Source organism: Mesoplodon bidens, assembly GCF_964165515.1.
Source record: "Mesoplodon bidens genome assembly, chromosome: X".
NCBI lineage: Eukaryota > Metazoa > Chordata > Mammalia > Artiodactyla > Ziphiidae > Mesoplodon > Mesoplodon bidens.
Window position 1 is genome coordinate 100,978,196 of NC_138163.1, and position 14,433 is coordinate 100,992,628.

The window sequence follows — 14,433 nt, forward strand, 5'->3', positions numbered from 1 at the left end:
AACTGCTGTTTTGAAGGGCAGCCACCAAAGGAGGTGGGCAGAAAGAATGTCCCTATTGTAAAAGGAGAGGGAATTTTTCTTATAAGTAAACAGGATGAAACACGATCCAGTGTGTTACTTCTGGAATCCAGGGGGAAAAGAGTTCCTTGTGGGTAGTTGCCTTAGTCTCTCCTTCTGTCTGCACCATGTCAACTTGCCCACAGAGCACTGACTGTAGACAGCATTCCACGTTCTTGTCATGCTGTTGTGGCCAGAGGATGGTGGTACAGGCACGAATGGGTCTAATTTCTTTTCTTTCTGTCCACTGCTTGTTCTGTGCCAGGAATACACTTCCCTCAAGCTCCTCCCACACAGTGACCTTGTTTCCATAGAAACTGGCACATTCAGCTGGAGACTTATACATGAGTTTGAATAACCCAAGGTTTTAGAACCGTGAGAACCTAAGGAAGATGATCTCACAAAGCATACAAAGAACAGTTTCTTAATGCAAATAAACAAACCATGAATTGAGACGTGCAATACTGCATGATATATATTGATTATATATATTGCTATTAAAAATGTACTGGCTGCTTATTGTTGTATGAGGTTAATGGTGACCTACTGTGAGTCATTGGAGGAGATAGTTTCAAGTTAAAGCGTATGAGGTTTTTGATGGAATGAAGACCTTTATTGTCTGGGTAAAAATTCACTGTGGTGGCCCGCTGGGCAGATTGTCTAGTCTGACTTGGGAAAACCAGAAGAATATCTTTCTCACTGCACCTGGCTGAATTACGTACTTTGTTCTCTGTGTGCTTACAATACTCTGCTGATCATACCTCTCACAATAATAATATTACTAATAAAAAGCAGTTTATGGTTATGGTATGCTAACTACAATACTTGATCTCATTTAATCCTCAAAACAACCTCATAAAGTCGGTAATATTATTGTACCCATTCTTCACATGAGGAAATTGAGGCTCAGAGAGGCTATACAATTTGCCCAAGCTCATACAGCTAATTTTTAGTTGACGTAGGATTTGAACACAAGGAAGTCTGACTCCTAGAGTTCACCTCTCTTGCCCCAGAATCTGTACTTATCACAGTGTGTGGCAATTACTTGTTTATATCGAGACCAAGCACTCCTTGAGGGCAGGGACTGGCTTTATTGCTTCTCTTAGAGTTGGAACAGTGTTGGCTATGTACTTGGGGTTTAATAGATATTTTGTCCGTAAGAGGACGAATGATGAATAAGTGAGTAAGTAGAATGAGCATTCACCCTTTTAGTTCTTAATGATGGATAGAAGAGATGGATGACTTCCTACCAGGAAGGCTATTATCCCAGACTTGTGCTATTCATAATCATATAGCATCTAAAAATTCACGGTTTAATCTTAATCTCTGACTTGTTTCAGATATTGTCCATCTGTTGTCTCCATCAGTCATTTTTTTCCTCTTTAAACCAGTTTCCCCCATCAATAATAATAAGCCTTCATGTCTCTTCTAACCATAAGACTATAGCTATAGCTATCTTTAAGGTTCTCAGCAGGGATGTAGCCCTGGGTGAGCCATTCATTTTCTTAGTCAGCAAATATTTACTGAGTACCCACTATGTGCCGAGCACTGATCTTGGGACACATCAGTGAACAAAACAGATACAAAGCCCTGCCCTCATAGAACTTACATTCTAGCTGCGGAGGCAGATAATAAACAATTAAGGTAATACGTAAGTACATTCTATAGTATATAGAAGGTATTAAAGTGCCATGGAAAAAATAAAGAAGGTAGCTATGAAAAGAATAAAGGGGACTTGGAATATGGGCCTGAAGAGCACCCCTGGTTTCAATTTTAAATGGTGTGGTTTGGATGGACTTTACTGAGGAGAGGAAACATGTTCTAGGGAGAAGGAACAGTCAGTGTAAAGACCCTGAGCAAGGAGCAGGCTTGGGATGCACAAGGAACAGGCAGGAGGCTGACAAGGATAGAACAGATGAGTAATAGGCAGAGTAGACAGATTAAGAAAAGTAATGGGTGATCAGATAACATAGGGCCTTGCAGACCATTGTCAGGATTCTTTTGACTTCAAGTGATAAGGGGACTCATTGGGAGATTTGAACAGAAGAAGAGTGACTTGATCTGATTTACATATTAAAAGAATGACTGCAGATGCAGTGTTGAGCGAAGACTGTAGAAGGGCAATGGTGGAAGTAAAGACCACTTAAGAGGCTACTGCAGTAGTCCAAGAGAAAAGTTATGATGGCTCCATGAGGGCGAGTACCATGAAAATGATGAGATACAGCAGATTCTGGAAATATTTTGAAGGTTGTGCCAATAGGATTTCCTGGCAGATTGGATATGAGGTGTGAAAGAAGAGAGGAGATACAGATGACTCCCAAGATTTCTCCAACTAGAAAGATGGAGTTGCCATCTAGTGAGATGGGAAAGACTATAGTTAGAGTAGGTTTGAGGCAAGAGCAGAAGTTCAGTTTTGGAACAAGTTAAGTTTGAGATGTCAGATATCAAGTAGAGATGTTAAGTTGGCCGTTAGATATACAAGTCTGGGGTTCCGGGAGAGAGGTCTGAGCTAGAGATAGAACTTTGGAAATCATCAGCATGTAGGTAGTATTTAAAGCCTGAGACTAGAAGAGATCACCAAAGGAGTGAATATACACAGAGAAGTGGATGACCACGTTATTCCTTGTTATCCCTGGGACACCCCAAATAAAGAGATTGAGGAAAAGAGGAGGAACCAGCAAAGGATGTGAAAAGGAATAAGCAAGGAGGTAGGAGCAAAACCAAGAGAAAATACAGGATCCTGGAAGCCAAGTGAAACAAGAATGTCATGGAAGAAGGAGTGATCATTTGTACCACTGCTGCTGATTGGTCGAGTTAGACAAAAATGAACCATTGGAATTGGCATTGTGGAGATAGATCATTGTTGACCTTGACAAGGATAGTTTAGGTAGAGCTAACCTAATGGAAGTGGATTTGAGAGAGAATGGGAGAAGAAGTCAAGACAGTGATTATAGATAACTCTGGGCTGTGTGTAGAAAAAGTTAAGACATGGCTGCTGGACCTAGGAATTTATCATTTGTTTGGAGACAACGGTATTCAATAAACACATTTTTAAAAAAAACAGTCAAGAATACAAGTCTATACAGTGCTAAATTGGGTGCCACGCATAATGGTCGGTGCAGGAGGCGTGAATAGGTGGTCAGCTGGGTGGGCAGCCATGGTCAAAGAGAGCTCTACTGATTGGAGCCCAAATGGATGGACAGGACTCTGGACAGGCATAGGACAGGATGAAGGTGTACCCTGGGGGAGGGGATGACACCAAGCGAAGGCCTGGAAGTAGAAACAAGCACAGTGTGGGGCACTAAGTGAAGTGGCTTGTGTGACTTGAGTAGAGAGTGTATTATTGGCAGTTATGACAAATAGCTGTATGTGTAGGTATTTGAACCTGACTATCAATGGCCCAGGAAGCCAGATTGAGCAGTATAGGTGGTATGATCAGAAGCAGGGAAAATGCTAAAAATTTTTTGAGTGCTGGGCATATTGTGATAAAAAGAGTGTTTAGAAAAGTTTGATAATTAGCTTATTAGCCAAGGAAATGTCTGAAGCTACTTGCAAGTGTTTTTCAAAGTGTGCTCTGGGGATGACTTCATCAGAATCTCCTGGGGAGCTTATTAAAAATGCAGGTTTCTGGAGCTGCAAGCTAACTACTGAATCCATACCTCTGGGGGTAGGACTCTGGATTCTGTATATTTAACAAGCTCCCAGGTGACTTTCATACATGACAAAGTTTGTGAATGACTGGTCTAAAGATTTTGTTTGAGTAGATTATATTCCTGATTGATAAGCTGTCCAGAACACTAGAATTAGGTTAAAAAAAAAGGGCATATTAAACGTGAAAAATCCATACTTAACGTACACTCTTATACATTTATGTAAGTTCTAAGAAGCTAAATTTGCAGTTGTATTCATTTGGCCTGACATTAGACCTCATTCAGTTGTTTGAATGATATTTCAGGCATCTGTAAAAGTATGGGTCTTTCATGAGAAGGGATTACCAAATCTGTTTGTTACTTCTAAATCCAATTATGTACCAGAGAAGATGGTTGAGAAGGTATAGCTGCCCTCCTCCCCTATGCTGTATGAGGTCTGCCTGAAGCCTGGGAAGCTAGGGACTAAGAAAACAGCTATGGAGATCTGGCTGTTTTGCCAGGGCTGCCCTGGGGGTAGCCTTCCAGATTGCTACTTCCCATCTCACTTGAGGCCTCAAGCTGTGAATCATGGCCCCATGCTTTTTCATCCCTCCTTCCTTGGACAATCAAAGAAAGGAGCAGAGAAAAGCACCTTCTGCCTCTGCAAATCACAAATAAGTTTTCCTGTTTGTTTGTTTTTAAATCAGTGTGATCACAAGGAAAGAATGAATTTCAGCATGAGAGACTGAAAGTGAGGACCTCTCTGCTTAGAGTTGTGACAGGGAAGGGATGAAGTACATGGTTTATTTTACTCTGTGCCTCCTTGGGGTAATGATTTTGATTATCAGAGACCTCCCAAAGGGTTCAGTATTTGTCATGAAGTCCACCTTTCACTAGCTGATATCCACAGACATGCTTCTGCTGGGAGACCATAAATTAATTTCTTCCAAGACCAGGCAATCAATTTTGGGAACTTTTGATTCTAGAATTCAATCCCATCTTCATTCTTCTAGACTATTCATGCACAGAATTCTAAGTGCAAATTCCAATCTATACGGATCTTATAAAAACTTTCTACAAACATTTGAGCACTTAGAATGTAAAAAATGTTGTCTCAGACAATGATTAATAAGATGCAGTCCTTGCCTTCAGAAAACAGACTTGTAAGTAATGGCGACTTATGATATGGGTGATAAATGTTACGAAAGGCAGGTCTATCATGTATAATATAGCATTTGAAAGGGAAAAGGTAAACTTTCCCTCGAAGGGAGTTAGGGGGCTGCTGGGGAACTGGGAGAGTGACTCAGCGAGGAGACGATGTGGGGTTTGAAGAAAGATAAGGAATGGGCATGAGAAAGTGGGCAGTGAAATGGGGAGGTGGCTCTAGGCACCAGCAGAGCGCAGCCTCTGGCCTGCTCAGGCAGTGAGGCCCAGGTGCTGTGCTTCCTGCTGACATGATAGTGATTGTTGACCAGCCTCGTGAGTAGGGAACAACCATGTAATGCAGATGGTTTGAGCAGTGTGTTTATGACATCTGTTTTGGGTACATTTTCCCAATGTGTTACCCTGGACATCAAAAGAATAAGAGATATTTTAATAAACTGAGAAAATGCCTCTGCATATAGATTTAGAGCCTTAATAAGAAGGTGGTAGAACTTTTTCACCTCTGAGGGTTTATGCTACTATCTTAAAACCATAGCGCACCTGGGGGATGGGAGGTAGGTGAAATGGGTGAAGGGGGTCAAAGGTACAAACTTCCAGTTATAAAATAAATAAGTTACGGGGATATAATGTATAGCATGATGACTATAGTTAATAATACTATAGTACATATTTCAAAGCTGCTGAGAGAATAGATCTTAAAAGCTATCATGATGAGAAAAATATTTTTGTAACTAAGTGTGGTGATGGATGTTAACTAGACTTACTGTGGTGATCATCTCACAATATATACAAATATCAGATCATTGTGTTGTACACCTGAAGCTAATATAATGTTATATGTCAATTAAACTTCAATAAAAAAACATGGCATACCTTTTGCAGGTTTTTTTACACGCATAATATGTGGAAGATTACTTGTATAATGCTATAACCCTCATTTTTCTTCCATTTAACTACAGCAACATAAGCAATACACTCTGTTTTTTTGCAAAACTAATCACCCACAAGTGTGCTGATGTGGAAGGGACGTTTGTTATTTCATATTTTCTCAGTGATGACACAATTTCAGTGTTTGAAGCTATGGAGAGGAATTCAGGTAAGAGACATACCTCTCACAGCAGTTTCCTCAGAATAATTAACTGTCTCTTCATGTTGAAAGGGACTATGGTCTGATTTTTATAGCCTAGATGATCTAAGAGAGTGGCTTTCTTTTTTTTTTTTTTAACCACTAAAGTTCATTTTACAAAGATCTCTTAAATGCGAACCCAGACATATAAAATGATAAAAGAGGAACAGTTTTGGTTGGCTCAGGACTGGGGGACTTGGGACATCTCCTTTTGGACACTCTCCCTACTTCCTCCGTGGCCTCTGAGGCACCTCTGTGGAATCCAGCAGCTTCAAAATCATGGTCTGGCTACCACCAGTTCCATGCACAGCTAGCAAGACAAGAAGAAATCTGTATTCTTGATAGTACCACGTACGAAATTTTTGTCTAGCTCTAGGACAAGAATCCCAGATTAACAAATTTAATCTTCAGAGTCTATTTCCCTCTGGCTGTTGAGGCTGTTGCCAAGGTTCCAGCTGCAGGGCCCACGGAGTGCCTCTCTGCAGTAGACTGATAGGGTGGCCATTGCTGAAGAGAGCCATTGATTTTGACTTACCAAATTATGGAACTGTAGGGCTCTCTTCTTTGTCCCAACACGTTCAACATTTTTATCTGTGCCAAAGACACACGTTTGAGAAGAATAATCAATGGTGTGCTGGTTAACTGGCTCTCTGAAAAAATTTGAAAAGCTCTATTTTGTACTGTTTGTCAATTTCCATGATGCAAATACCCAAACCATGGCCAATTTCAAGCAACCAACAGTTTTAACAACTGGCTTGCAAAATCCCTTGAAAATTTAACAACCAGCCCTTATGAGCTGGTATGAGCCACTCAGCACACCAATGAATAATGAATCATTTGTATAACTAAGTCAGGGTCCACGGTGATTTGAATAATGGATCAAATCTTAAAATATGAAATCAAATAGGGATGAATATAAAGTCATGCTCTTGAAGGTCAAAAAATCAACTCTATACATCTAGAATGGGGACAATATGGCCAAAACCAATTGCAGCATTCATAAAACAGAAAGGGTGATGGCAGTCAACTACAAGCTTGCTGGTAATAAAGCAGTCCTGATTGAGTACCTACTATTAAACTTAGAAGACCGTTACGTTTTGTGTGTTAGTCCAGGTCCTCCAAGAGGCAAACCCCAAGATGAGATTAAATGTACAAGAGATTTATTAGGGGAAATGCTGGTGAGGGAAAATGTGGCAGGAGCCAGAAGAGGCCAGGAGAGCCATCAGACTGCAGTGCATGTCTGACTCCTGTGAAGGACAGAGGAAAGGGAAAAAGGGGAAGGTCTTAGACTGCAGTGAAACTCTAAGAAAGTTTTGCCAAGGCTGACTGGGAGTCCTGGGACCAAAGTCACCAGCCGGAGGAGCTCCCATCTTGCAGGAATGGGCCTGCCTTAGTATCCCTGCCTTGCTCAGTCATGTGTTGGCAGCAGCCTCTGGGAAGCATGACCTCGGCACAAATCTGGGGATAGATTTCAGAACATAGCAGTTGGAGCCTTCTGTCAACTTTGTTCCCCACAGCAGGCAATCTGAGAAGTACATTTTTATGGCCCCCCACAAATATTATTCTCATTTACCAATGAGAATTCAGAGGGGTTCAAAGAGGTTAAATGACTCCTAAAGATCATCCAGCAAGCAAGTGACAGAGCCAGGATGGACTCCAGCTCTGTTTGGCTACAAAGGCTATGTCTTTCCACCACTCCTGGTTTCTGCAAGTGGTAGGAGTGTGATGAAGCTGATCCCCAAAGCTCATCTGGTCTCAGGTTGTATTCACAGGTTTGAAGATTTCAGTTCACTTTCAGTTAGAAGGTAATGGAGTCCCACATTCAACTCTGCTCACTGCTTTCCAAGAGCTCAAAAACCAAATAATGCCCAGAAAAGAGCAGAGGAAATGGTGAGAATTCTGGAAAGTAAGAAAAATGAGGCATCGCTAAAAGAAGCAAAGATATTTTGCCTGTAGAAAAAAAGAGTTCAGGGGACTCCCATAGTTATCTTCAAACAATTAAGTAAGCTCCTTTCCGGAAATGGCGCATCTTACATTTCATCTGTATGTCAGCAGAAGTATAAGGACAAATAGGTGGAGATGAGCTCAGGTGAGACATTTTCTACCTGGTACTGTTCAGGCAGGCTCTAAAGATGTTCCTAATGTCCCAGTTTCCAGGATGCTTCTGGGCATATAGCAAGTCCTTGCTAAGTGTTTACTTAAGTGTTTGGACTGGGAAGGGAGTGGAGCGAGAAAAGAAAAGGCTGGAATGCCATGCCACTTTTCTTCTTTACACACTCATCTAGGAGGTCTCATTTCTTCACCCACTGCTTCATTCGTCCCTTAAGTACCATACGCAGTATGAGTTCACAAGTTCATAGCTAAGTTGTATGGTCTGTGTTTGAGCATGAAGTAACTCTAAAGACAAGTTGTACTGTTCTCTTTTTTAAAATTAATTTATTTAATTGATTTGATTTTTGGCTGCACTGGGTCTTCCTTGCTGCACGTGGGCTTTCCTCTGATTGCAGCAAGCAGGGGCTACTCTTCGTTGCGATGCACAGGCTTCCCATTGCCGTGGCTTCTCTTGTTGCGGAGCACCAGCTCTAGGCGTGTGGGCTTCAGTAGTTGCGGCACACGGGCTCAGTCGTTGTGGCTCGCGGGCTCTAGAGCACAGGCTCAGTAGTTGTGGCGCACGGGCTTAGTTGCTCCGCGGCATGTGGGATCTTCCCGGACCAGGGCTCGAACCCGTGTCCCCTGCATTGGCAGGCGGATTGTTAACCACTGCGCCACCAGGGAAGCCCTGTATGGTTCTTTTAAAAACAAGACCTACTCATTAACTTTTTTTCTCTTTTCCTATAGGGTATACTGGTGGGATGTTCTTAAAAAGAATTCGTGTTAAGAAGCCTAGACAAGAAGTCTTTAAACTCTCAGAATATATCAAGGCTGAGGAGCTGTATGTTGGAGCCAAAGTGAACGTGAATGGCTACCTATTTCTTTTGGTCAGTGCTGATGTGTATACCTTAAACTACATGGAAAGGAATTCAGATAAGGTGAACTCACTTGGTGTAATTCTTGACTCACCTCTCAGCACTCTGCAGTCTGTGTTTTTCTTACTCCAGGCCTTTTCTTCTTCATCTTGCCACCAGTTTTACATTGTGCTTTCACACATGTGGGCATGAATAATGGATCTGCACGACTTGGCCACAGGTCCCGTCACAGAGGCCAGGGCCTGGTCTCCTCTGTTTATGTGCTGGGTTTTCCACTGTCCAGCATCATGGATGCCAGGCACAGGCAGGAGGCAGGCCCAAGGTTGAATCAAGTTTCCTGGGTTTTCTGCTGACGCTAACAATGTTTTCAGAAAAAAATTCAGCCATGATCGGAAAGGAAGACAATCTGGTGCCACACACTGTGCTGTCCCAGTTAATTGGCACAGGCCTGCAGAGAAGGCCAAGACCTAAACAAACAGAAACCCCAAGGGAACCTGATAGTTGCTGGGATTGCAGCTTCCCATAACAGGAGCCACCTGAGGCCTAAATGGGAATCCAAGGACAAACTGGCAACAGTGAGCGCCAAGAGTTTTTTCATTTGCAATAGTATGGCACGTGGGTACTATTTCTAAAAGTTCCATTATGGCAGTGCCGTTCAGTAAAAATAACATGTTGACAAAATCTTGATTTTTTTTTTTTAAAAGGTGTCACATTTTATTTATTTATTTATTTATTATCTTTGGCTGTGTTGGGTCTTCGTTTCTGTGTGAGGGCTTTCTCTAGTTGTGGCGAGTGGGGTCCACTCTTCATCGCAGTGCACAGGCCTCTCACTGTTGCGGCCTCTCCCGTCGCGGAGCACAGGCTCCAGACGCGCAGGCTCAGTAGTTGTGGCTCACGGGTCCAGCCGCTCCGCGGCACGTGGGATCCTCCCAGACCAGGGCTCAAACCCGCGTCCCCTGCACTAGCAGGCAGACGCCCAACCACTGCGCCACCAGGGAAGCCCCAAAATCTTGATTTTTAAGTGTGAACTAGTCTGGTGTGCAAACACGTATATTTCAGAATCATTGCCTACTATTGAAGAATCTATCTAGAAATAATGTATTTAAAAAGTCTGCCTGAAAATAATAATATTTATGTGCCATTTATATAGATATAGTACCAATTCCGTTTCATTTATATGTAAAATGCTCGGGGTAAGTTGCTAAGGCCAGTCTCACTGTGTATAGCACATTACCCGGATCAGTTTGGGTCCTCTGAGAAGCAGGTACCAAGACAGACTTAGACATGCGAGAGATGTCTTGAGGGAAATGCGTATGAAGGATAAAGGGGGAGGGAACAGGAGTAGGTGGGGAGACTGGGATGTAGGTCTGATCCCTGAGAAAGTAGAGGGAAGGAAGGAGGATGGGGTGGGAAGAGCCTCAGACACAGCGTAGCTCTGAGAAAGTCTGCACCAGGCCGATGGGGAGCCCTGGAGCAAACACTAGTTATCAGAGAAATCCCATGTCAGGCAGGAATGGCCCAGCTCTGGTGCCTCCTTCCTGCTCAGTCACTGGATGGTAAGAGTCTGGGGAGAGTGTGGCCTCCGTGGGGTCTCTGAAAGCTGCAGCGCTGCAGTGATCATGAAGGTGCAGCAGCTGGGGGCTGTCCGCTAACAGTGCTCTTCTCTGCGTGGTCCCTCTTGAGGGCAGGCCTGGGCAGCACCCTCTGGGGCTGCCACACCATCTCTTCATTTGCAGCGTTAGGAACTTGGGTTAGCGTGACACCATGAGCCGGTAGCTCTTCAAAAGCACTGAAGTCAGGTGAGAGGCTCAATAATGGGGCAGTTACATTCCTGGAGACCAGCAGGCTTGGCTAGGAAACCTGACTCCTTAAAAGCTGAGGGGCCTTAGACGTGTATCTTCCCTGAGCTTTGTTTTCCACATCTTTAAAATGGGAGTACCAACAGTGCCTATTTCAGAGAGCTACTATGAAGATTGGATGCAAAAATCTTTTAAGTGCTTAGCTCTATGTGCCCCATAGCAAGCTCAGTCGGTGTACAATTTACAATAGCTGTTGTCACTAGAGCTCCATTTTCAAACACAGTGCAAACCTGTACTTTAATATAAAAAATATATAGCATGAATACACACACACAGACACACACACATATATATCTCATATATATATGAGACATAAAGGGCTTTTCTCCTTTCAGAAAGATAAAAGCAGGGTAGGACATTATCTAGTATCAGCATCCCAAGTGAAAACTGCATTATCTTAAAACTACCCTTAACAAAGACATTCTAAGCAGAGAAAGATTAATATCAGTCTGAGGAGTCTTTTCAAAAGAGCTAATAGATCCTATCATGGAAACAGATTAAAGGAAATGCAAAAAAGGGAGGGAATGCCTCCCCCTTCCCAGGGCAGAGATGAACTTTATTCTAAGTTACCATCAATGTTTTTCTTTTTGTATTTAGTCTTCTCCTTTTCTAGCTCTTGCTCTAGTTATTTACAAGCTTATGCTTTAGTGAATTGAATAAGAAGTATTCTTACAGAGTCAGAAGCCAAATCACAGTGTAGGAGACAGGAACTGGGGGCTGCCTGGAGAGTGAGTGTAAGGGGACTGCAGTGCGTGTATCACCTGGTGGTTGACAGTTCTGGGGGCGCACTCTAAAGATCTGAGAAAGTTGGGGGTCCATTTATTCAATTTTGAATCCCCATGCTCTCCATTAGGGTCTCCCAACATGTTGGGTCAATGTCCAAGGGTTAAAGGGAGGAGGCTGAGGTCCGAGTAGTGGTTCTTTTCTGATTCCTGTGGCCCGCTGTCCCTTAAGTGCATTTCTCTCAGATCTGGCCCTGTGCTAATGTCACTTGTTGTCCTGGAGCCATAGCTGAAGAAATCTGGTCATGTCTTCTCTGTGTTGGTCTCTATGGAAAGACATAGCCAGCTAAGTCAAGGTTCACAGTATGAAGTCTCTTTGCTGGCCACCAGGGAGATTGGGCTCCCCATCTTAAATACCTTTCTTTTCTCCTTTCCAGTTTCCTATGAGCAACATTGAACTTGCCCTACAAAAGATAAAACAAGAAGAATCAAAATCCAGAGAGCTCAAGCAGGTGTTTACAGCTGCTGATTGCATGCACACGAAAATGGTGGATTATAATACATTCAGGTAAGACATATTCTGCTAGCAGTAATCTATTTTCTCCTCAAGATTGTCCAAAGAACAGAAAGAACTCACTTTCTTCCCTAGTGTTTCTTCATTAATTTCCTACGTACTTTTTTTTTACTAGGAATTGGTATTTCTTTACATTCGTATTACTTTGTGGTCAAGTTTTGCCCATTTCTAGTAAATTTTATGCATTTGCATATAAAAGAAGTTCCTAGGGGAGAACAGAGAGGCAAAGGCATAGTATGTCAGTTGGGCACATTGTCTTGTGAATCATGCAGGGCATTGAAGGATCAGGGGAATGCCAGGAAGGCTGCATCTGAATGAGGAAGGCTGAAAACAGTGCAGCTAAGAGCACCCCTCTGAAATCTGAGGAACCTAGGAGGGACATCTCCTTAGGAATGCGATCCAGTTGGAAAAGACAGTGGAAACTTCGGCAGTTATCAGAGGAAAGGTGCTATGTATGCATCTGTGTGTATGTGTGCTCACACACGTATGTATTTTGCAAGACACAAAAATGTAGAAATCAAGGGGAAAATATATGACAGAGGTTAGAAGTATTATAAGAAATCATGAACAATAAAGATATTCTCTAAGGTTAAGCTGAATTCTAGGACTGTCCAGTGACTGACCTAGGCAAATTTCCAAACAGCAGAAACACAGGGAAATTCAAATTCAGGGTCTGGTACAATTGTGAGACTTCTTAGCCTGAAAACAAAGTGAATGGAGCGTTCAGGAGAATGTAAATTAAATCACAGATGGAGGACAAAGGGGACTTTCTCTTTAGGCTGAGAATGCTGGCCCCTAAAAACAATAGTGGCTGAAAGCTATATAGGAAACTCAGCTTGATACAGTCAAGATGTGGCTGAGAAATGAAGACGTGAGCCCAGGAGAGGGTGGCAGGGAGGTCTTTCTAACTTTTGTGTCTGAAGTTGCCTGTTGCATCAATACCTGGTGACCCGAGCCCTCCATTAGGCCCAGAGTGTCCCCAAAGCTCATTTGTTATTTTAACAAAGCTCTTCTGTGCCTCCAAAATATTCTTTTGAGAGCAGCAGTCAGAGGACATATTTTTATTGTTTAGAATTCCCGAGCTTCTGGGATCAATAAGAATTTATAGTTCTTTGTTATTGTTCATAGCAGTACACATGTTCATGGCCTCTTGGAAGATAAATGGAGACAGGGTAAAGAGCAGAGACAATTGCTCAGGCCATGGACTAATGGAAAGCAGTGGAGGGGAAAGCGAATTTCCATCAGAAATGAGGGAGTGGTTTCGTTTTATTATTTTGTGTTCTTTTACAAAAGCGTCCATTCTCCTAGTACTCTAGCAGTGTCTATTGGAAACACTTTAGTAAGTTTATAGGGCTTTGGGGGAAACACTTAGGCCAGGCAGGAGATCCAAGGAGGAAAAGTTGCTCTGCGGCCTGACCCTAATTGTGGGTGGAATAAAGGATGGCCACACTGTGTGATTGCAGGGCGACCTCAGGGCTCAGAAAGATGATCAGAAAGAACTAGCTCCCAATATTTAGGCCCTCTCCTGGCCAGAAATTCCTTAAGACAGAAATCAGATCAGGCTGTACCTGGTTTGAAAAACCCTTCAGTGGCTTACAGTAAGATCCAAACGTTTTACTGCAGCCGGCAGGGCCTTGAGCGATGCAACTCTGTATTTCCAGTGTCATCACTTCTTTTCCTCCAGCTCTGTCCTCTGGCCTTGCTGACCATCAGTCACTTGCTTTCTCAAACACGTCAAGCTCTTTCCCTCCTCCAAGCCTATGCACACGCAGTTCTCTCTGCTCAGAATGTCCACACCACCATCCTTCTCGTGGCAAACCCTGGGACTCATTGTAAAGGCTGCTTCCTCGGAGGGGATTTCTTTCTAGTCTACCTAAAGTAGATCGCTCACTGTTTTTCTTAGCCCCTTGTTTATATTTTTCATAGCACTTAGCACAACTTGCAGTTAAGTTTATTTAGATAGCTGTACTTGGTGTGTGTGTGCCTGGGTGTGTCTTCTCCTATTAGAATGTGAGCTTTCTGAGGAGCGGGGTCCTCGACAGCCCTGTTCACTGCCCTAAACCTGGCACCTCATGCTGGGCTCACTACATATCACAGTTCCTGAATAGAATAATGAGATGCTAGGATTATTCTTGGGGGTTCTGTCTCCAGATGAGAGTGCAGAAGAGGCCTCAAGAGGTCCTGGTCCGTGTGATATGCTTGGTGTCGGGCACTGCGCCATCTGTGGGTCCCTAGTTCATGGTCTTCAGCCCTCTTTTTTGCTCTTCACGTTCTTCCCTGGGCAAAGGCAAAGAAAGTACATAGTCAGTTGCTATCACACCGCATCCTAATTTAAT

General features: G+C 43.0%; 1 protein-coding gene across 1 annotated transcript in view; it reads left to right on the top strand.

Moving 5' to 3' along the window:
* Positions 1 to 14,433, top strand: part of EFHC2 (EF-hand domain containing 2) — a gene marked incomplete at its 3' end in the record, with an annotated part of 161,978 nt that overhangs the window by 92,940 nt on the left and 54,605 nt on the right. The window contains 3 exon segments of the mRNA XM_081222351.1: positions 5,810 to 5,946; positions 8,815 to 9,005; positions 11,961 to 12,091. Coding sequence (XP_081078477.1) covers positions 5,810 to 5,946; positions 8,815 to 9,005; positions 11,961 to 12,091 — 459 coding nt within the window.